We start from the raw sequence: 21646 nt of genomic DNA, 5'->3' as shown, positions 1-21646 counted from the left end.
GTCCTAAAACTCACAGTCCATTAGAACAGATATTAAGACAAGAATTTTAAGAGGGAACCGAGGAGTTCGCGTAACTAGCGTAACAATAAAGACGATATTGTTGATAAAGATACTACTCGGCTGAGAACCCAGACACAGAAGTTAGAAAAGACATCTGATTGACAGCAAATTACTCTCATACTACTAAAGCTGTAATGGTTTTACTCTTATTCTAGTCAGACTCTAGCCATTACAAACCCCACCAGGCATGAGTGAAATTGACCATTGAATCAGTGAGGTGATAAAAAGGGAGGAAAGAGTCTAAGTTTAACTTCATAGAATAGCGCTCGCAAAGCATTTGTTATGGCTGATTCGTTTTCCATTGACTTGGGCTCTTTCTCTCAGTTTATTGACTTATCTTGGTTCCAAACTAGCAATAAGCTAAAACACTCGAATTTGCTCAACGATATCCGGGACATACGAGTGAATTTTAGTCATTCACAGCGAATCATGTGCATGCTATATACAGCTGGACAACTTTGCCTTAATAGCTTCTCCTTCAACAAGCAAATATATCCTTTCGAAATCTCTGTATCTATTTACAATCATATATTGGATCTTCTTATGATCGGAGAAACACGTATCAAAAATCAGACTCAAAGACTGGAAGAACTGTCTGTCTCGGAGGTTCTACGACACTACAGCACTATCTCAAACCAATTTACTCAAAGCAGCAGGACTCTTCGCCTCGAACAGCGACAGACTACCGTGTGTCGGCGAGTTTTAGTAATAGCCTCATTGTTCCACCAAGCCTTAGCGGAAATGCTATCCTACGAGATTTGCCCAAGAACATCTGACAGCTAATACCTGCTTCAGAATTTTCCGTTTCTACAGATTTTAAGCTAAAGTTGTTACAAGAGTGACAAAGACCAAAAAGCATGGAAAGGGATATCAGAGACAGAGCGTATGAATTTCGGCTGGAACAGTGGGAAAATGTTCTTCCTTACTGAGTAAGGAGTCCATACTGGATAGAATTGCAATAATCTTGCGTGTCTAGCGTATGCTGAGAAATAAAGTATCACATAGAACACACACCCTATGAATTAGAAGAAAGTCCAGATTCGGCAAACAAGATTCGACCGATTTATCTTCAAGGAGGCAGATGATATTTTGTAAGAAATAGGGATTGGTAGAAGAAGATATGGGATGTATTGACACAAGTGGAGAGTGAGCCCGAATATTGCGCCCTGTGGTGCTGTTACCTGCGCTGGTCTTCTCCAACGTTCCTCATGCACCACTCTCTTTTCAGTCGATCGTGTATTTATGCAATGGGGGAAGATGTGTCGTCAACTTTTGCTCCAATGTAGACAATATTGAGCTTCTCATGTTAACGACAATTGAAAAATGGCATGTCGATGAATTGGTTCGAGTTGAAGAAATGTCAGTTTGATGTGAACATTGATAGCAGAGAAGACAGGATTTTTCAGAATGTCATGTAACTTTCATGAGAAAATCTTGTAAGAGAAGATATAAACGAAAAGATTGCTTATCAAATAACTCAGTTTGAGCCTCAAACGGCCACATCCGGCAGGGACTCAAGTGGTCCTTCCCAAAGAGGTCGTCCTTGCTGAATGGAGTTTTACCTAATCAGGTTAGTTAATAACCACACCTTCATCTTTGAATCTCTTGCAAGGAACGTCTTCAACTTTAACATCCAGCACAATAACTTATTCAAATACTACCTTGGTTTCTTTGACGCAAATTCAATCAAGATGGCGGGCTTATCAATCCCTTCAAGGGGCTCGGGGAAAGATCAAATGTTGGAACGTTACTTGAATCTCATGGCAGAACAGTCAGTATTTCTTCCTCAATCGCATAATCTCTGACAAGGAAATCATAGGAGGTAAAAGCAACAAGCAACAGTATCAAGTGCACCTCAAACCACGCAAGAGATTAAAGATGTTGAGGAAAGCACTCATGAAACTCAAGAAGCTTCCGAGAACAGTCGAGAACATAAGGAATGGGAAGAATCAAGAACAGAGTCTCAGGATGCTCGTGAGAATTCTTAACTGCCATTCGATTTTCAGAATAATTACTGACGGTGAACCAGACTGGAATCTTTTGGACTTGGGAGAAGAGGCGGGAACAAGTATACTCTTTATCAAAGGAATTCATGAAACTGAAAAGCTTCACGAAAATTTTCAACAGCCTTGTGGGTTTTATTCCATCAAACATTTGCATGATTAATGTCGATTAATCTTCGATTTAGCGTCAAGTCTATTGGATCTCCAAGAGGAACCTGGCTTGATAGATCTATCTTCGCCTCAAAGACTCAGTCAACCCGAAGGAAGCCTAGAATATCATGAAAAAACCAGTAACATCTTCAAGTACCACCTACAGAGACATACTCTGACATTCCAAGCAGGCTCGATCCTGTTCGATTTAGAAGACGGGGTGTCTGATGCAACAGCCCTGTCATCGCCTCAAAAAGCTCAAGAGACCAATGGAGTTCAAGAAATCGAGTTCAATCAAGATACCGAAGGAACTGAAGAGTCCGAGGTAAATCCTGGAGAGGATGGTCAGTGTAAGCTTTTCCTCTCAGCTGGAAACTCTTTTGATAATTACTAACGTCAGTAGGGTGGGGAATCTCCGATCTGAAAGAAGATTTTGCGCCTCCTCGAGTCCTACTCCGTTTCTCAGAGCTTCCCGGAAAAGTGAGACGGCAAATATGGAACTTCGCCCGTCCTGAAGCACGCTACATAAAGATTCGAGAGTCCAAATGGAGTGCAGCACTCTACTCGGATGCATCAATTCCATTTTTGCTTCATACTTGTCAAGAATCTAGGAAAGAGGCTGTGAGATGGTACGACTTATCATTTGCAAGGGATCCTGAAACGGGATTCTGGGACCAGAGGACTTTGAATGAGCTAATGGACAATGCAATTACTGAAGGTCAACGCGCCCAACCAAGAATCTCCTTTGACTGGGAACGTGATGGCATATATTCTCAATGTGCTCGGTGTAATGGCCATAGAATGAGCTGTAGACACGCTCCCCTCTCTTTTGATTGGCTTAGAGTGAAGCAGCTCGCATACGAAGGTCCTCTTTCCATCAATCCTTTTTACAAGCTTACATTGTGTTATCCTGCCGTCGAAAGTATCATACTAATCCGTGGTCGAAGCGCTGTTCGACGCACGGCGGTATCACCTTCCGACTTCATTCCAGTCAATGAAAAATTTGAATGGGAAGGAGATGATTTGCTCGCAACTTGTCTTGAGACTGTACAGAATACTGATCCGGAGTGTGACGCACTTGAAACCATCACGTCAGTTCAAAGAATGACTTTAATGGATGTCAAACAGACAGAAGTGGTTGACCGAACGGAAAGTAGCTATTGGCCTTGCCGTCAATTGCCTTAAAGTATGCTATAACGTGAGCGGAGTGGGGATGGATATGTATGATAATATCTAGAAATGGGTATGAGGGCTTCTTAACGACAATATTGCCAGCCGTAGCTAGAAAATTGCTATATGAATGGGAGGATTTGAAAGTATGGCACTGTAACACATCTGATTAGAAGTAATAACCCTTGTAAATAATTCGATTTGTCAGATTTACATAATCCCATGGATTTATACCATTTTTCTCCCTCTCGATATCCCATCGCTTGTTAATCCCGCGGCAATAGCACAACGGCTTGCTGTGCCGTAGAGCACGAAGGAATTAATGACAAAGTCCGAAAAATTCACGGTGAGTAAACGGCTGGATTTTGAAGCACAATAATATAATAAGTATCTTTCATAACTATGACCATCGATTTTCAATAATCTTGTGATTTTTATCAATCATTTTATTGACAGTGGTACCATTCATTACATTCATTGACTTGAAATCAACATCTCAATCCACAAATTATTTACCGAAGTATACCCGTTTTTACAAATACTATCTTATCAATCTCATCATCAACCAGGCATTCCCTCACTCTGAAAAACTCCAAAAAGCAGAATCTAATACCTCCAACTTCAAAAATGTCAGACCCCAAGCTTGCGCCCTTCAGCCTGCACACTACGACATATAAAATCGTGCAAGGCGTTGAATTTTCAACCCACATTCTCATTCCAAAATCCATCGCTGCCTCCACAACACCGGGAAAATATCCAATTCTTGTAAGATTTCACGGAGGATATTTAGTCACAGGCTCAGCACTCTACACAGAATGGCTTCCGAATTGGGCTATCGATCTCGTGGTGAAGAATGAGGCCATCCTTGTTATGCCTGATTATCGATTATTGCCTGAAGCTAGTGGACAGGAGATTTTGGAGGATTTGAAGGATTTTTGGGGGTGGCTTGCGTCTGGCGTTAATGGACTCTCGACATATCTTTCAAGGCTGAACGGTAAGCTTTCTGTGGATTTTGTAAAGGTGGCGGTTTATGGTGAAAGCGCCGGAGGATATCTGGCTATCCGCAGCTCTCTTTTTCCTCAAGATTTCTGGGGACAGAGGGAGGGATTCAATGGTCCGAAAGCAGTTATTGCAGCGTATCCTATGACGCTTCTGAGTAAGGAATGGTATTCCGTGGCTAGCGAGACAAAAAGTCCTTTTGGAGTTCCACAGTTGGATGAGGGATTTCTGAATGATCATATTGCTGATATAGGCAAAGGGGGCGAGAAAATTGTGATTAGTGCAGACCCGCCTGCGAGATTGGAAATCGCGGTTACGATGGTGCAGAGAGGGAGGTGGACGGAGATTTTTAAGAGAGATGGAGAGGAGGGACTGTGGTTGGAGGATGTTATTGAGAACGTGAATGTGAAGGAGGAGAAGAGACCTTATTTGTTGACGTTTCATGGGACGAAGGATACCGCTGTTCCATGGGAAGATACCAAGGAGTGGGTGGAGATTTATGGAAAGAAATTTGGAGAGGATAGAGTGACGGGTGTTTGGAGGGAGGGGATGGAACATGGGTTTGATGGGTCTATGGATGAAGAGAAGGGGGAGGCAGAGTGGCTGAAAGAGGAATTAGCAGTGGTTAAGAGGGAGTGGTTGAGGAACTAAAAATGATGGGATTGACTTAATGTTGAGAACAAATAGATGATATCGATTAGGCGGCGTCATATGGATATAGGAAATAAGAAAATTATAAAGCTTCTTCGTTCAACAGCCTATTTCACCTGTCCAGTTGATCCATTAACATAACTGTGATCTTTCATACCCCATAACCCTTTCTTTTCAGCTTGAACGTCTACATGTACTTGGAAGAAACTACATTGGGGTTAATGATGAACAATGGATAATAAGGTACCAAACTAATCTGTTCATTCTGAGAAGCATGCACCATCAAGTTACACCATTAAGTTACAATACCTTAACAGAGGCTCTTCTCACGACTAAAAAGAGGTTGATTTCAGCATCGCATATTCAGCATCAGAATAAACTTTCATGCTTATTTCTATTTTTGGCGGCACCTCACACTCCCTCATCCTACGGCCGAAGTCTCGGAGGCTGGAGATACGCAACAAACTCTTCATTCTCCTCATTGCCTTTCACCCACTCACTTGATTGGTGAGGTAGCATGCCATTGCTCGTGATCTTGACGTATCCCCCTTTCTCCGCCGAGATACTGCGTTTCAATGCATTTGCATCATTACCACCTGAACCACCATCACAAGCCACGGACTTTTATGGTGCAGCGAGATTTGCTACCCCGAGACTTCGGTCACCGTTAGATGTGCAACAAAATATCATCTCTGTCTATTTGGATTTCCAATTAGCATATACGGAGAGTTTATCCGCCGAACTCCATCATTTACACATGAAAATTCTGTATGAAGCATCAACTGCACTCGACATCGGCTATGAACTTCGCATACCCCAGTTGAGCACGCGATGGAGATTGCAATATCTTGAGGATCATTAAACATGCAACAACATAACTTGATTTCCTCATCCGGCATTGTCATTGGTAGACCTGGACATTTTTAACCCTCCAGGAGACTTGGCATGGTCGTGGGTTTCCCATGTAACACCAGCGGAGTCGGCGATATCCTCCGTTGATCCAAGGAAAATATCAAAGCTTCAGGAGTTCAGCGACATACAGATGTGCAACAAAAAGTCTTTCTCCTATATTTGGTTTTATGATTGGCAGGCACGGAAATTCCTCTGTTGGGAGATGTGTGATATCCGTGGATACTCCATGCTATGCAAGCAGACCCCGTTCACCTATGGGAAATGATCAGAGTTTTAGCATCTCGGGAATGATTTCAGATATGCAACAAAATACATACTTTTCCTAGGTATTTGTCTGTACGATTGGTAGACTTGGAAAGTTCCTCCGTCGGGAAATATGTGTAATGCTCCAGCGGACTCGGTGAGAAATTCCCGTTCGTTCATGAAAATGTATTGGAGGCCTAGGATTTCGGGAACAAGCAGATGTGCAACAAAGTATTCTTTTCGATCTATCTATTCTTACGATTGGCAGGCCTGGGGAGTATTCTCCATTTTTGGGTCGGGATGCATAAAATTCCACAAATATTTATGACACTCCAGCAGACTCGGTGATGTACTCCATCAACTCGTGGAAACGATGAGAGTACCAGGAGCTTGGATATGGTAATATATGCAATAACATCTCCCGAGTCGTGGTTTGTTTAATTGATAGGCTCGGGGGAGATACTTGTCGTTGGTGAATTTTTTCTGTCTTGGTCACTTTGGCCTGGGGAAGGGAGGGGGGAGACTCCGGATGCTTATTACAGCGTGTTTATACGTCGCGGATCTCAGGATTTGCTATCTATTTAGTAACTTGTTTATTGGGAATGCATGTTTCGTTTTCATAGACGCAAATGCTTCATCTGTCTAGACAAGTTAAGAACATGTCCTTTATCTCCGGTGGGAACACACGGGTTGTCTATTGATCCGAAGGTATCTCCAGCCTTCAATGACTGTAATAAGACTTGACTATAGGTCAAAGCAAACACAGGGTATTGCAGAATTCGATATGGAGGATCCTCATTTTGTAAATTGATTTTCTGAGTGACTAGGACAGGGGGGACTTGACCAGCTTTTTCCACCGCCGAGGAAATGTCCGCGAATCTCCGCTCGAACGGAGAAGAGTGGTCTGGCAATAAGAGCAGTTTTGCTTCAACTCCGTAGATAAAGCCAAACATGACCAGATTCCTATATCCGAGATCTCGGAGTTTGTCAGATGTGCAACAAATCGTCTGGAAATACGTGTTGGAACTTGGCGGTCCATGGTGTGGCTAGAATTGGGTTAGAAATCAGGTGAGGTGTACCAAGTAGGTATACCAAGAAGTCTAGAATGTCATGCTATGGGAATAACGTTTTGCTTATTTTGCTTGCTCCGTTGTCCATGTATCCGCCGTTCTGCCCATTATCCGAGAGAATGAACAGTGTCGAGCTGAAACTCCACATCTCTACTAATCAATGCAGTCACTGACTCTGTTGACTACATCCGGGATCTCGGTATTTTATAGACATGCAACAAACGTTCCTGTCTCCAAAACCTCTCGTATACATGATGGATGTTTCGCTTTCTTTGTGTATACGTCGAGGTGCATTGCGCTACTTCTGGAATAGTAAGAAGCTGGGAAACCCTCAATCCCTGTTGCCCCGCATTTGGTACTCTGCTCAAGCCAAGATCTACCTGAGTCTCACAAACTGAAGATCAGATGAGATCTAGATCCGCACGAGGTGACCAACCGAACCTTGCGGATATGGCGGATCTGACAGCAAAGCTGCGGGATTTCTCAGATGTGCAACATTTGATACATATAAATGCAGTGTTGTAATATGTCTATTGGAAGTACGAAATGAACGCGTTGTGGGGCCAATGAGATGAACTAATGCGGCTCTGCGGATGAAACGTAATGTCCGCTTTACGATTGGCCATGTTCTCTTTGATCGACCAAGATCTTCAAGCTCAGGTCTTCTATCTCAGCTCGTCAACTATGCATATTATGGATATCGGACTTTATTCCGTAGTCGTTTAACAACTCTCCAAACCCGAAATCGAAAATGTTCTAGTCAGTCCCATCTAGTCGGGGTAATATCAGCTCCGAACCTTATTGCTTCCGAGTTACATAGATATGCAACAAACTCTTTTTATCTCTCTTCACCTTACCGAATTAGTAGGTCTCCAACACAATGCCCGATGTCTCATGGCATACTTCGGAAAATACCAATAGTTGATTTGTTGGATATCCAGAAGAGGGGAAGGAACGCCAATGTTCGGTCTCCGAAATCATGTTGTATCGCCGAACTCTTGAGACTTGTCTCCGAATCACGTACAGTTTCAGCGATGTAAAGAGCAAGAAAGGTAATGTCCGCCGGCTCGGAGTTTGTGTAGATGTGCAACAGATGATTCTTGAGGACTTTGGGACGGCATCTTGTCCAATGATCCAAAGAAATGAGAAGGAAATAAGGTTGCTTCGTTAGGAAGATATTCGGATGTTGATTGAAGACAGGCGGAGGATAAATCAAGCGAGCTCCGAGTCGGTCTTATGGTTAGAGCGATTTGAATGTCACCATGTTTAAAGGGGTGCATTGGGTTAGCTTTAGAGACACCAAAGGAAATAACCATTGTAGTAAAACAGTAAAATGAAGTCCGAAAATATGGAAAGAACGGATCTCGGAGTTTAGAGAGACATGCAACAAATGTATTGGAAAATTAGATGATTGGTTTAATATGCTGAACTTCACTTTGGCATCAGTTGTGTTGGTGGAGTTGGATGGTGGTTGTTAATTCCATGGCATGATGTGCGAAGAAGTGTTTGCGGACATTACTCAGTAAGTAGATATGGACGGAGGTTCGGTCGATGCGGGTTTCCTGCAATGTAAGTGCGTGCCAGCATATTAGGCTAGTAAATCAGCACTGTGCGAAGGAGGCGAGCTGCTGGCACCACACCACAACAACAACTCAACCCAACCCAACAGTTACAAATTGTCAATTTTTGATTTGGAATAATCAGAAGTCGGCGACCGGTCCAATTCGGATATAGTAGATATGCAACAAAATAATCATGAATCTATGGCTTCCAATCATGATGATCGAATATGTAATTCAGGATAATATCACGATGTTTTCCGTGGGAATGGAGTGATTAGAGCGCCGAATTTTCGGAGGTAAAGAATTGGAGACTGAAGTTTTCGCCGAAGATTTGAAATTCGGCGATATTTAGATGTGCAACATTAGAGATTGTTTTCGGTGTTTATCTTTTGGATGAGTTGATTTGTTGCGTTGGTGATAAATCTGGTGACTGGATTGGCGAGATCAAATGAAGGGGTTTCGGAGCTTCAGAGTCAGTTAGTGTGATATTGTGTTGCTACTTGGCTCAACAACGACAACAACCTCAACATCAACTAGTATCGCGAGAGATTCTGATGTCTCAACCACCTAATGTTCGGATTTTCGGATTTTCGGATCTTTAAAGACATGCAACAGAATGATGAAAAGCACTTGTGAATCGTAATGACCCGGATTAGAATCATTCGCTGTATCCACCGACGGAATGGATCTTCCGTTGGCAAGTTCTGCGAGCTGAATGAGATGGATTTCGGAAAGTGACAACAGTTTGTACTAGATGCTACCTGGTAGTTTCGTACGCAGCAGTGACATACAATTAATGCTATAACTCCATAGGCATGGCTTTCACCCTCAATTCCCGACGGAGTGCGGAATATTTAAGATACGAAATACGATGAATGTGTTAGCTACCGCTCCGCTCAAGCAATTAGCTTGTCTCCGACGCTATAACTCCCCGGCGATTTTGATGTTTGTCAAATTCCGAAATCGCCGGTTCCATCAAAAACATCTAATATACGTACCACTATCCTCTGAACGGGGCGTAATATACGTAACTATGAAAAAGTATTCCCGAATGGTGACGGAAAAAGATCCATTCCCTCCAAGATGGTGGCGGGCTTGAGTTCGTTCTTCCGACGGGTTGTATTCGGGAGAATCTAAGTGTTGTTGGATTTTCCGATGAGCTGTGCGAGTACGAAGTAGATACGGTGATATTCTTGCGGAAGTGCGAGTTTCGTGGAATGAAACCTTGAGGATTTATTAGTAGATCATGTCACAATAGTAGATCGCTAAGAAACAAGCCCAGAACAATTTGCTAGACAGTATCATTCTATACACTTTTCCCAGACTCTAACCACCTTCGTCTGTATCGTTCCTCTTCCTCACTGAATCAATCTGCGGGAATATCGCTATCGCTATCGGTTTCGGAATATCGTATTTTACGATGTGCAACAAAATTGTCTGATGGCGGATCTCATAGGGCCGCTTTCCGTCTTTTAGGTCTAGAATTCCTCCTCTTAATTCCCCGAGATACCGTCCATCCAACAATTCCACCAACACATACGGACTATTCATACATTAGCATCTTCCTAACCATTCATTCCAGAATCTAACACAGATGCTGCGGAATGTGGCGGTTTTACGACGTGCAACGAAAACATTTATAGCGGAAGGAGTTTCAGAAGTGCAGTATGTGGGTACGAACAGCTAGAACCGCCACAATGTTCATCCAAGTGTTATCGACGGGGTTTCCGCTATCAGCTAACTAAACATTATCTGGCGATATCTCGCCTGATTCTTGACAACAAAGATCCCAATTCATCGCATGAAGGAGTCTCGGCAGATATTCACGGAATTTGAAATTTCCTAGACTTGCAACAAAAGATTTTAAATGATGTCTATAGGTGGGATTTGTTTCTTGGCTGGTGGGTATAGTCAAAATTGCGAGATTCCCAGGTTGAAAGATGAAATTACTTTGTTTGTTAAATTCCGTTGATACGGAATTTTAGACATGGTGCCATGTCTGATTTGATATCGGATTTCTACTCAACAATTTTCCGAAAGCCCACCGGAATACAGAACCTACCTTGCGGAATAGAGTAGAATTCCAATTTCCGCAAGTATATCGAATAGTTTCCCAGATACCGACTCTCGTCGAAGCGACAACATCATCTCCGTTTCGTCCACTTCTTAGCTCGTGGTAGTATCTACAAGTCCAAGCTATATCCGCATCGTAACAAACCATCGTATCTAGTGGGCGGAAATAGGTATTGGCGGAAATACCGATACCGATTTAAGATATGCAACAAAAAGTCTTTTTCTTTATACTTTTCGGATAGCCGCTAGGTCGGTTTCATGACAGTTGTGACGGGGTTTCGAATTATAGTGGTGAACGTTATGTTTTATCGGTCCCGAATAATGACCGTTGGTGGAAGTTTATTATACTTTGTCGGAAATCGGAATTTTCAGATATGCAACATGTCTTTTTTGGCATTCGTTTTGAGGCATAATGGTTGGTCATGGAATTAGCATGATATATAAACTGCCGTACAATCATCTGCTACGATCCAGTGGTTCCGGAGCTTTTGTTAAATATAATTCCTCATAACTCCTTGGGTACCCAGAACGCCAACAAGCAGATCTTGCTCTCGCTCTCTGCTTGTGGCAATAGTCTCTGCATTTCTCTAAGATGCACGAGAAGACTAGGTTCCTCATAGCAGGATATCATTCTAATGGCACTTGCGAGGAAGTTCCTGAGTGATTGAAACTTTCGTTCTTCTTGTGCGATTTCAATTGAGATCCTCATCAATTGCATTGATTGATTGTTACGATGGATCGCGGTCATAATCACACTGGATTGGGGCAGCGTGAGAGCGACTGGTCTTGGTTTGAACCGAACATCATCCAGAGTACTGGGGCGGAAAATCTTCGCCGTGGCAGTTTGGCGAGAATTTGAACGATTACTTTGATAATACCAAGATAGTCTCTGGGTGTCATTCAAAGAAATTCCAATTTGACAGGTACCAACATCAAGCAGATAAGATAAATGTCTTTCGGTGCTGCATGTGATTTATACTTCAGGAGTATCATCCACGGATTATCAATGGACTGTACAAAAAAAAACATGGTGCTGATCTGGAACTCGAGGAACTTCTTTTTAATGGAAGCGATTGACGGCAGATAAAATTGACCAGGATTGTTGGGATGTAAGCTGCCGTTAATATTCGAACCAACATCAGTGGGTACATTGATCTAACAGTTGGCTGAATCCGATAAAATTATTGCTCGCTGTGTTAGGTGTCCAGTATCTCACCAACATCATTTGGAATCGCTCCAGCGGATATGAATACGCCACCAACATGCAGAATCATGATGTAAGAAGAGGAGCTTTCATACCGATAATAATTGCACTGCCTTTGCTTCACTTGTAGGTACCTCGCACATAATGATACTTCTGTGTTTTTCTATTCATCACTCGAACTGGCACTTCAGTCAAAATTGAATAGAAGCGTATTGCTTTGACGATGGGTTACCTCTCGGATTTTGGTGGAGCCTTCTTGAGTATCCTTTTAGTCTGCTATCTGGTTGATGCCGCAAGACTCAGAGCCAGACGAAAGCAATTTATGAGGGAAAATGATTGCGAAGAACCCCCCAAGAGACCATCTCAATATCCCTTTGGTATTGATCTTTTCCTGAACAAAATGAAGAATATCAAAAGTCATACACATCTCGAATCTATCATGAATCATCACAAGGAACTCGGAAGCACGTACACCGAGAAGTCTATCGGTACAACTACCATCTTTACCATCGACCCTCAGAATCTTCAAACGTATTATAGTACAAACTTCAAGGATTATGGGGTTTATCATCTGAGAAAAAAAGCTTTCCATCCACTTCTAGGAGATGGCGTATTTAGCACTGACGGGCCTTTCTGGGAACACTCCCGAGCGTTGATACGACCTACCTTTACAAGGTTCAACGTGGCCAACTTTCCTGCATTCGAGATACATCTTCAAAAATTCCTGAAATTTATACCGAGAGATGGAAAAACCGTAAACCTGAGTTCGTTGCTTGATGACCTGGTTAGTCGAACTCCTGCCTATGTCGTACCCCTCATCAAGGATCAATCTTTTAACCCGATAAAAACAGTTCCTAGCCACATCCACAGAGTTCATCTTTGGCGAATCTGTCAATGCTTTAGATGAGTCTTCTGATGAATCTTCTGAATCTCATAAATTTCTCAACGCTTTCCACCATGCTCAACGAGGCATCAGTATCCGATCTCAGCTCCGTACCTTGTCATTCTTATATCAAGACCGTTGGGATAAAAAAGAAAGACGCGCCGTTCATAAATTCGTCGATGCACATATTGACAAGGCACTCGAGCTTCGCCGAGAATTTTTAGCTTCCAAAAAATCACTCACGAATCCAGATCCGTCGAGTTCAAGCGACGAAGAAGATGAAGAAGAAGTAAACCATCGCTATATTCTCCTTCACGAAATGGCCAAGGAAACAGATGATCGTCGAGAGCTCCGGAATCAAACTTTGCAGGTATTCTTGGCAGGTCATGAAGCTACGGCTATTGGAGTTGGGAATGCAATCTTTTGGTTATGTAGGAATCAGAAGGTTTGGGAGAAATTGAGGAAAGAGGTATTGGAACACAGGGAGAAGGATGAAGAATTAACGTTTGAGAGTTTAAAGGGATGAGATATCTACAATGGGTTGTTAACGAGAGTAGGTTTTCTCTTCATACTTTATTCCCCTTTTACCCCGTTCGATGAAGAGAACAAAGGAGACCATAATGCTGACATAAATGACAGCTCTCCGTCTCACTCCCATAGCCCCAACCATAACCCGTGGAGCAGTTTGCGATACCATTCTCCCTCGCGGTGGCGGCCCTCCAGGAACATCCCCGATTCTCGTCAAAGCCGGTACTCTCATTACACCCAATAGTTGGGTATTCCATCGCCTGGCACCTTGTTATCAACCAGATCCCGAAGCGTTCAGACCAGAACGTTGGGAACATCTGAGGCCAGGATGGAATTATTTACCATTTGGAGGTGGAACTAGAATGTGTGCGGGAAGAAATCTGGGGTTAACGGAGATGGCATATGTGCTTGCGAGATTGGTACAGGAGTGGGAAGGGGTGGAGTGTAGGGACGAAGTTGCGGAGTGGGTAGAGGAGATGAAATTGAGCGTGGAGAGTGGAAACGGTGTTAAGGTTGGGGTGAAGTGGGCTGGATAGGGGCATTAGTGTATTTGAGAATGCGTGCGATCTTGTCGACTTTTTCAGGCTTGGACATGAAATGAAGTTCGCCAAACCTCGAATTTGCATGCGAGTATTCCGAATTCTGTAGAGCATTCATTTATAGCGGCTAGCGGTGTAGGAAATCAAACAATCGTTATGCAATCTCTAAGCCATCCTATAGAAATTTATAGCATCACTTAATCATGAACCGTCCAGCATTTGACAATCGCACTTTCAATCAGTGATGCTGTCGTTGTTGGAGTCCCGTGATACCCCTATCCTATCAAGAAGGCCAAGCCTTCAACTTAGTAAGCACTAAAGTCCGAAAATAATCATCTCCACAGCCAGCACCATTTGACGTGTCCTATTGATTCCACGACAGTCCCTTTATCAATTTTCTTCTTGTATTGTGAGGTCTGCTGAATATTTCATCTTATCGGGCGCACATTTAAATATTTCCGGCATCAATCATTGTTAATATTGTGTTTTGGCCGCTTGCTCGATTGTCATTCGGAATTTACGCCTTAGTAAAGTTTGTGATCCTGTGAGGATTAGATTTTTTTGGCTATTGAGAACAATTTTGCTTTGCAGTTTCTGTTTGTTACATCAACTCAGAACGCAGGAACTACTACACTGACAGTGGCAGATCGATATTTTCTTGATTTGGACTCACGGATCTTGCATTTCTGATACCTATCACGTGATATAACAGTTCTCATTTTGGCTATATCTCTCTACGTCTTTGGGGATTTCTTTGGGCTTAATCGAGCATGTCCCATCAAGCACCACGCGATCTTCCAGATTTCTTGCAAAATTCACCTTATCTTCCAGTCATGAATCTTGATATCGACGAGCCACCCCCTCTTAAAGCAGCCAAACCGAGTATCGCGCAAATACTTCGGTCAAGACCTGTTCGAACAACTATACCCATCGTTATTTGTGGACTCATTATACTCTTATTACTTCCTCATGGGACACGTAAAGCAAAAGAATTACATCTTCAGTACAAAACTCCTGCATGCTTGAAACAGGCTCCGGTTGTTGTGGAGCCCCTGACGGGCGAGGAGACAGGTATTGAGTGGAATAAATATGCTTACATTACATATGCAACCTCTCAAGACCATTTGTGTAATGCATTGATGTTGTTTGAGTCGCTAAAAACGCTAGGAAGCAAAGCGGAAAGAGTATTAATATATCCACAATTGTGGAGAGATGAATGGATTGAGGATGTCAATGGGAAGGGTCTGGATATCATCACTGAGATGCTGATCCAAGCGAGAGATGAATACAAAGTGGAATTGAAAAATGTGGAAATTTTGAAGCACAAACATGGTAGCCAGGGTAACAAATCTGATTCTTACTCTGCATTAAAATGTGAGATCATGAACGCTAATGCATAATAGATGAATGGGCGGAGAGTTATACCAAACTCCTAGCTTTCAACCAGACATCTCACGAGAGACTTCTCGTTCTGGATTCCGATTCAATTGTTTTGAAGTCCATGGATGAATTGTTCCTTGCTCCAATGTCAGACTCAACGCAACTCCTTGCACCACGAGCGTACTGGCTTGATTCTGAAGGTGTCCCTCAATTAGCATCCCACATCATGCTCATCAAGCCGTCAACAACAGAATTCTTACGGCTTGAAAGTGAGGTCAAAAAAGCCCGTGTGGGCATCTACGATATGGACATCATTAACTCTGTCCTCACACAACAAAAAGACTCCTGTGGCTTGATAGATCATCAAATATACTCACTTCTCACAGGAGAATTCAGAAGACCTGTCGATAAACATAGAGGCTTCTGGGGGAAAGGTCATGAAACTGATGTATGGAATCCATTGCAAGTGTTCCGAAAGTCAAAGTTTGTTCATTTCAGTGATTGGCCTTTGAAGAAACCGTGGCAATTGAATGACATGGAATGGATCGGAAAGGGGCCGACGTGTGATGCGGTGCCGGATGGAGATGATTGTAGAGGAAGAGATATCTGGGAGGGGCTGTATGATGACTTTAGGCAGAGAAGAGTGGTAAGATGTTCTTTTAGTCTTGCAATACTTGTTGACTGACTTTATTTGACAGGGAATTTGCGGATTGGAATAACTGCGACTTGTAAAAGGTTTACCACCTATGTATACAAAATTGGGATATAGAAATAGAAATTGAATAAGCGTTTAACAAGCGTTATTTGCTTTGGATATAGACACGCGCACAGACATAAAGTCGGACTTCCCATGCCCTTATCATACACAGGCTCTTTGAGCATTGCCTAAATCATTCGAATGCTGTGAGAGACTTGCAAAGTTCAACTGTGGAAGGCAATCGTCTAGGTAAGTTGCAATCTCAATTTTCGGAGAGCATTGACATCAATCAATTGCGGATAGCTGATATAATATAATATTGTATGCTACTTATAAAAAATCACTGAGCCATACAAAGAAACGGCTAATTACCTACAAGAGATTAAGAGATAGAAGGTTAAAAGCCATCATCAAAAAACCATGTCCATCAATGCTCAGAATTGTTCGGATTCCCTCCACTTCAACGCCGATATATCATTCTGAGCCCCCAACCCCCCATCTGCCGCCCGATCAATCTATTGACCGCGACCTCGGCGACCACCATATCCTCCACGGCCACAAGAACCACCGCGATTTTCGTTACCACCTTGATGATTGGGACCACGTCGATTTGCGTTGAAATCCTTAAGCTGTGTTATATGTCAACATCAATCTACTAGCATTTCAAGGGCTATTCAACATACCAATTGCTTCTGGATTTCTTCCTTTGCCAATTCGATGCCCTTCTCAGTGCCATTATACAGGCCGATCTCCCGATTCTTCTCGCCAACGTAAGCCTTTGGAGCAGGCACGATTTCGAGATTGGCCTTGACCGCCAATTCGTTGAGGAACTCGTTGCTCCGATAGGTTAACTTGCCCATGTGCTCAGTTGGCACCTGGACCGCGTCGTGTTGAAGAATTTTGCCCTTTCCATCTTTCAATGAAGGAGCCAAGGAGACGAAGCTGAAATCTGGAAGCTTGTCGTTCCATCTGTTGGCCCCACAGGCACGAACGCCTTCTCCGGCCCGAGCCTTGACAACTTCGGCTTCGAAGTCCGTTCTCTTCTGCTGCTGACTCTGTGTCAGACCGTTGTGAATTGCTGGTCGGAAGGTCAGGGTGCTGGGCATTTGTCCAGCCGGGAATTTCATGCACTCTGTCTTGACAACAAAGAACACTTCCTCCACACTCGGGACTCCAGGAACTAATGAGTTCCGGGCAATTGTCATGTCTTTTCCGTGAAGGATGCCCATCACATCGATTCCACCGCCGCCAATGCCGGCTCCGCAAATGCAGGCATACTCATCCTCGCCTTGAGGCCATTCCCAGGTGTCGTAAGTACATTTGTACTTACAAGTACCGATGAAGTTGACACATCGGAAAGCTAACCGAGGGAAGATTTCCTCGGAATGGCAGCGGAAGAAGTTGACGAGTGTCAGAATGCACACCCCGTCACCAAAGAAAAGGACGTCGACATAAGGGTTATAGTATGTCCAGGGACGCTCTTCATTCTGGCGATATGGATAATTAGCCGGAAAGTTATTGAGATATCGCTTCTCATATACTCGTTGGGCTTCAGCACGGGATTCTTGCGTGGCTTGCAAGATCGCCGGAACTTTCTGACCAGGCTTGGAGACGTGCCATGTGCCATGATTGTGATTTCTTAAGTCATTGGGATCGGAACTATCGATATAGTCCGGTTCGCCATTTGGTGGACAGGGAAAGTCTGGATGCAACACGACTTCGAGAATGCGAGGTGAGGAACGTGCTGCGATGTTCCAGATCTTGTATCGAAGCTCAGGAGTGAGCTTGGAAAAGATTGTAAACTCAGTCAAAGGCTTACTGATGTATTGTTAGTACTGATGCGGGTGAAAGGGAAATATCATGTGATGTGAGAATAAGAAGCATGTACGTACCTAGCCTTCTCTAGATCAAGCTTCTTCAAGCAATCGGCAATCTCGCCAAGTGATTCTCCGTCGATGTTGACACCGCGATGAGGACCCTCATGACGACGAGATGTTTCAACATTGTCTTCCACAAGAAGACCAAAGGATTGCTCCTTCTTGTTTGGGCCTCTACCCTTGATGCTTGGCTGTGCGGAAATGGAGGGGCCTGCCATTGGGGCAATGTCATTCAAGTTGACCTTTGCCCACTTGTTCTTCTTACCCTTGCCTTTGCCCCTGGGGGCAGCTACTGGGACAGGAGCTTCTGTGTTCTGAAAGCTGTCAGTTTGATCTCTGGACAAGGGGCTATGGTGATCAGAGCTGAGAAAATTGAGAGAAGAAATACATACTTGTGATAAACCGCCGTTGTTAGTGGCGGTTGCTAGATTAGTGGACTGGATCTGGCTCTGTCCCTCAGTGGGAGCAGATCCAGTGGATGGTCCACCCTGACCTCCACTGCCGTTTGTTTGTCCTGCACCTCTTGGTGCCGGTCGGGATGGGTTGGAAAGGTGTTTATTGAAAGACATGTCGTAAAACTTTATGTCTTAAAACTTTATGTCTAACTTGATCTTTTGGAGTGTTGCTTGATATAACTTCTCGTGGGAAGTTCTCAAAAGTAAAATGGGGTTGTAGAAAGTTTTCAAAAGGAAGTTGGAGAAAGTGTCTGTCTTTTGAAGTCTTGGATGTTCTTTTCTAATCAAGAGTAAGAAGATCTGGAGAAGTCGAACTGAAACTATGATGATTTTTTTAGGAGAGTAGACGATGTAAGAAGAAGCCTTTATTACTTTGGGAGACTGGAAAAATGATGCTAGTAATGCTATGTTCATGTTAGCGAGTTTTCATACGGCTGGCTATTGTTTCGACTGTATTGAATCTCGGTTGTTTATGTAGTACTAGTCCATTTGTAAGTGTTTCATTGGCTAAGATATGGATTTTCGAAGGTGAATCTAATCATTCGAATAGTGTGGAGATATATTTATTGAATAATCGAATTGATGGCTACCATGCGGACGGTGAATACTTCTTGAATACATGGTAGGGACCGGGTAAGGACTAGATTATACAATTCCAGCAAAAGATAAGCGTGCTGTAATCTTTTGAACGCGTCATTCATTACAAATTTTCACGTGCTTCCTCTGGCTCACATATCATTCACCATTTGCATGAGTGGATTGCACGAGGAGATGTCAAGATGCTTGTGTTTGTTTTCTATGTTATCAATCATGGCTGCTGAACGTTTCTCAAGATCTAAGATGTCGAATGAAAACCTGGTTTTCTTGTGCTGTTCATATGACTAAAATTGCTTTAGCCCGGCTAATAATGCACAACTAATCCATAAACAATTGTGAAGTACTATAATAGTTTAGTTCAATGTGGAGTCATAGAGTGGCTGAAAGACTTCTCTTCTTCAATCAATGATTAATGCTCATTTGGCTTATTGTGTGTCCAATGCCATGGTGCATACTCAAATGTGATTGATTTTATATTTTACCAATCTTTTATAGTTCAGAGGGAGAATCATAGAAACATGTTCATCAGAATATTCTATTTATTTCTCTACTGTAAGATCCAGTCTATCAGAATAACATTCTAGGGGATAAACCATTGTCAATTCTTCACCAGGATTATTGTTAGTGTCATGTAAGGGTATTTCAGTTGATGGACTACATTGAGGAATATTACAGTAGTCCGGATATACATTTGATTGGCATTATATCCTAGTTCAATCTCTTATTTCTTCAGATTTTTAAGGTGTTCCACATCACATATAATCACTTTCGTATATTTTCGAGAGTTTCAAAATTCATCAATGCATTGAAAATTCATAGAAGTGATCTCGCGATGCCTATAAATACATATGAGCAATTATATCAGAGCCTCAAAGTCTGCCAACAAATGACTAGAGTACATGATTGGCTACACCCGGGTTCATTTGCATTTCTCATTGTGCTAAGAATTATTAGTTGAAATTACGATAGAGCTTGATGGTTTGACTTACACAGTGAGCCCAAATTTCGGCTTCGCATTCTTTGATACCCTCATCTGTTTCATTGAAAAGCCCAACTTCGTTCACCTGATTATAACAGGTAGGGAAATTTTCAGAGTGGCTCCAAACACCAATCCGTATATCAACACCAATGCGAATTTTCAAATCCTCGAGAAATGTTCCCATAGTGATCTTTTCGAATTTTTTATCACATATGGTATATCCATGGTGCCTGAGTCTCTTTCCCTTTCCATCCTTAATGCTTGGTCCGAAAGAAGCAAACTTGAAATCAGGACCACTGCCATTCGTCCATCTGCTTGTTCCACATCCGTACACACCGGATCGAATTCTCCTCATTTGCATGGCCCATAATGAACCTGGTCGTGGACCGCCCACACAAAGATCCTCATGAAGGGAACTTCGTAAAGTGGCCGTATTTGTCATTTCGCCTGCTGCAAATTTGTAGACAAGAGATGGAATAACGATATAGACTTCCGTAGTGCTAGGTGAGCCTGGGAACATGGAGGAGTTTGCGTCTTTCCTAGGCTTGCCATGAAGAATTTGAAGACATGGTAACATATCGTTGGCGGGCCTCCAGTCTTCAGAGTTCCAGTTTTCAGGGTACCAATCACAATCGCAGGAGACCTGAACATGTCTGTTAACTGCGAAAGCAATCTTTGGAAGTTTCGTATACCAGCACAAATCAAGGAAGTATGCAACTGTTCGAACACATGTATTTTCGCCAAAGTAGATCGTATCGAGATCGGGATTGAACCATGTACACTGAGGCTTTTCTCCTTCAGGTTTGAAAGGACTCTCAATATTGATGTCGCAATTGTTGAATACTCGCTTTTCGAAGATCCGCATACCTTCTTGACGCGCCTCTCTGTTGACTTCCATGATTGGCGGGACACGATTGGCCTCTTTCGAAACTTTGAATAACTGATGAAGGTCATTTTCAAAGCTGCACCATACCAGTTCAAAGATTCTTGGGTGGGATAGAGCTGCGAATCCCCAGATCTTGCGTCTTAATTCTAAAGGTAATCCAGAGAATGGGGTGAACTCCTCGAGTGGGCCGGGCACAGAATTGAAGGGTGTGCTGGATAAATTCGCCAAGTGAGATTCTTCAGACTGAAAGGACATTTTGAAAAACTCCTATTTAGGAGACCGCTACAAAAGCTATTTATTCGTTGTATTGAATTAGAGAGAACGTCGATATTTTGCTTTGTTCGAAAGTATTGAAAACTGGGAGGAAGTGATTGTGTGGTCTTAGTTGATCGTATGATAAATTTCGCTCCAAATATCCATCTTTGGTGTACGTGACCACAGTGAATCTGTTATGGTGATTAACATACAATCTCCTGCTGCGGAGTACTAGATATATACAGTCTTCTTTAAAGTCTCATGATTTTCAATTTAAGATTCGATACGCAGGTATTTCGATCAACGCACGATTCCCACATCTCGTAACTCACGTCTGTTGGTTTCGATCAAGCACCAGCCTTTTAAGATTTTCTCCCACGAATTTTCAAGAACCCTGTGCAAGTAAGGTTGATTGATAAATGAACATAAACCAAACGGGCAAATATTACAAAAGCATCAGGAAGAATGGTGTC

General features: G+C 42.8%; 7 protein-coding genes across 7 annotated transcripts; 4 read left to right on the top strand and 3 right to left on the bottom strand.

Annotated features, from left to right (window-relative positions):
• Positions 1–1751: 1751 nt before the first annotated feature.
• Positions 1752–3398, top strand: EAE97_011092 (uncharacterized protein; the record flags this gene model as incomplete). The annotated part of the gene is made up of 6 exons (XM_038881607.1): positions 1752–1831; positions 1910–2034; positions 2090–2191; positions 2249–2353; positions 2405–2563; positions 2617–3398. 6 exons carry the CDS (start codon positions 1752–1754, stop codon positions 3396–3398), a joined length of 1353 nt encoding a protein of 450 aa, XP_038727534.1.
• A 612-nt stretch (positions 3399–4010) lies between these two features.
• EAE97_011091 (uncharacterized protein) lies at positions 4011–5033 on the top strand (the record flags this gene model as incomplete). The annotated part of the gene is made up of 1 exon (XM_038881606.1): positions 4011–5033. One exon carries the CDS (start codon positions 4011–4013, stop codon positions 5031–5033), a length of 1023 nt encoding a protein of 340 aa, XP_038727533.1.
• A 1702-nt stretch (positions 5034–6735) lies between these two features.
• Positions 6736–7141, bottom strand: EAE97_011090 (uncharacterized protein; the record flags this gene model as incomplete). The annotated part of the gene is made up of 2 exons (XM_038881605.1): positions 6736–6765; positions 6848–7141. The coding sequence occupies 2 exons, from the start codon at positions 7139–7141 to the stop codon at positions 6736–6738; spliced, it is 324 nt and encodes a 107-aa protein (XP_038727532.1).
• Positions 7142–12320: 5179 nt separating this feature from the next.
• On the top strand, positions 12321–14044 carry EAE97_011089 (uncharacterized protein; the record flags this gene model as incomplete). The annotated part of the gene is made up of 4 exons (XM_038881604.1): positions 12321–12881; positions 12949–13411; positions 13501–13533; positions 13620–14044. 4 exons carry the CDS (start codon positions 12321–12323, stop codon positions 14042–14044), a joined length of 1482 nt encoding a protein of 493 aa, XP_038727531.1.
• Positions 14045–14817: 773 nt separating this feature from the next.
• Positions 14818–16146, top strand: EAE97_011088 (uncharacterized protein; the record flags this gene model as incomplete). The annotated part of the gene is made up of 3 exons (XM_038881603.1): positions 14818–15388; positions 15451–16073; positions 16126–16146. 3 exons carry the CDS (start codon positions 14818–14820, stop codon positions 16144–16146), a joined length of 1215 nt encoding a protein of 404 aa, XP_038727530.1.
• Positions 16147–16639: 493 nt separating this feature from the next.
• EAE97_011087 (uncharacterized protein) lies at positions 16640–18570 on the bottom strand (the record flags this gene model as incomplete). Its single annotated transcript, XM_038881602.1, has 4 exons — positions 16640–16753; positions 16808–17942; positions 18017–18315; positions 18394–18570. The coding sequence occupies 4 exons, from the start codon at positions 18568–18570 to the stop codon at positions 16640–16642; spliced, it is 1725 nt and encodes a 574-aa protein (XP_038727529.1).
• A 1402-nt stretch (positions 18571–19972) lies between these two features.
• Positions 19973–21173, bottom strand: EAE97_011086 (uncharacterized protein; the record flags this gene model as incomplete). The annotated part of the gene is made up of 2 exons (XM_038881601.1): positions 19973–19993; positions 20043–21173. The coding sequence occupies 2 exons, from the start codon at positions 21171–21173 to the stop codon at positions 19973–19975; spliced, it is 1152 nt and encodes a 383-aa protein (XP_038727528.1).
• Positions 21174–21646: the final 473 nt, after the last annotated feature.

Source organism: Botrytis byssoidea (genome assembly GCF_014898295.1).
Source record: "Botrytis byssoidea strain MUCL 94 chromosome Unknown BBYS_033, whole genome shotgun sequence".
Lineage (NCBI taxonomy): Eukaryota > Fungi > Ascomycota > Leotiomycetes > Helotiales > Sclerotiniaceae > Botrytis > Botrytis byssoidea.
This window is presented reverse-complemented; position numbering and strand designations above follow the sequence as displayed.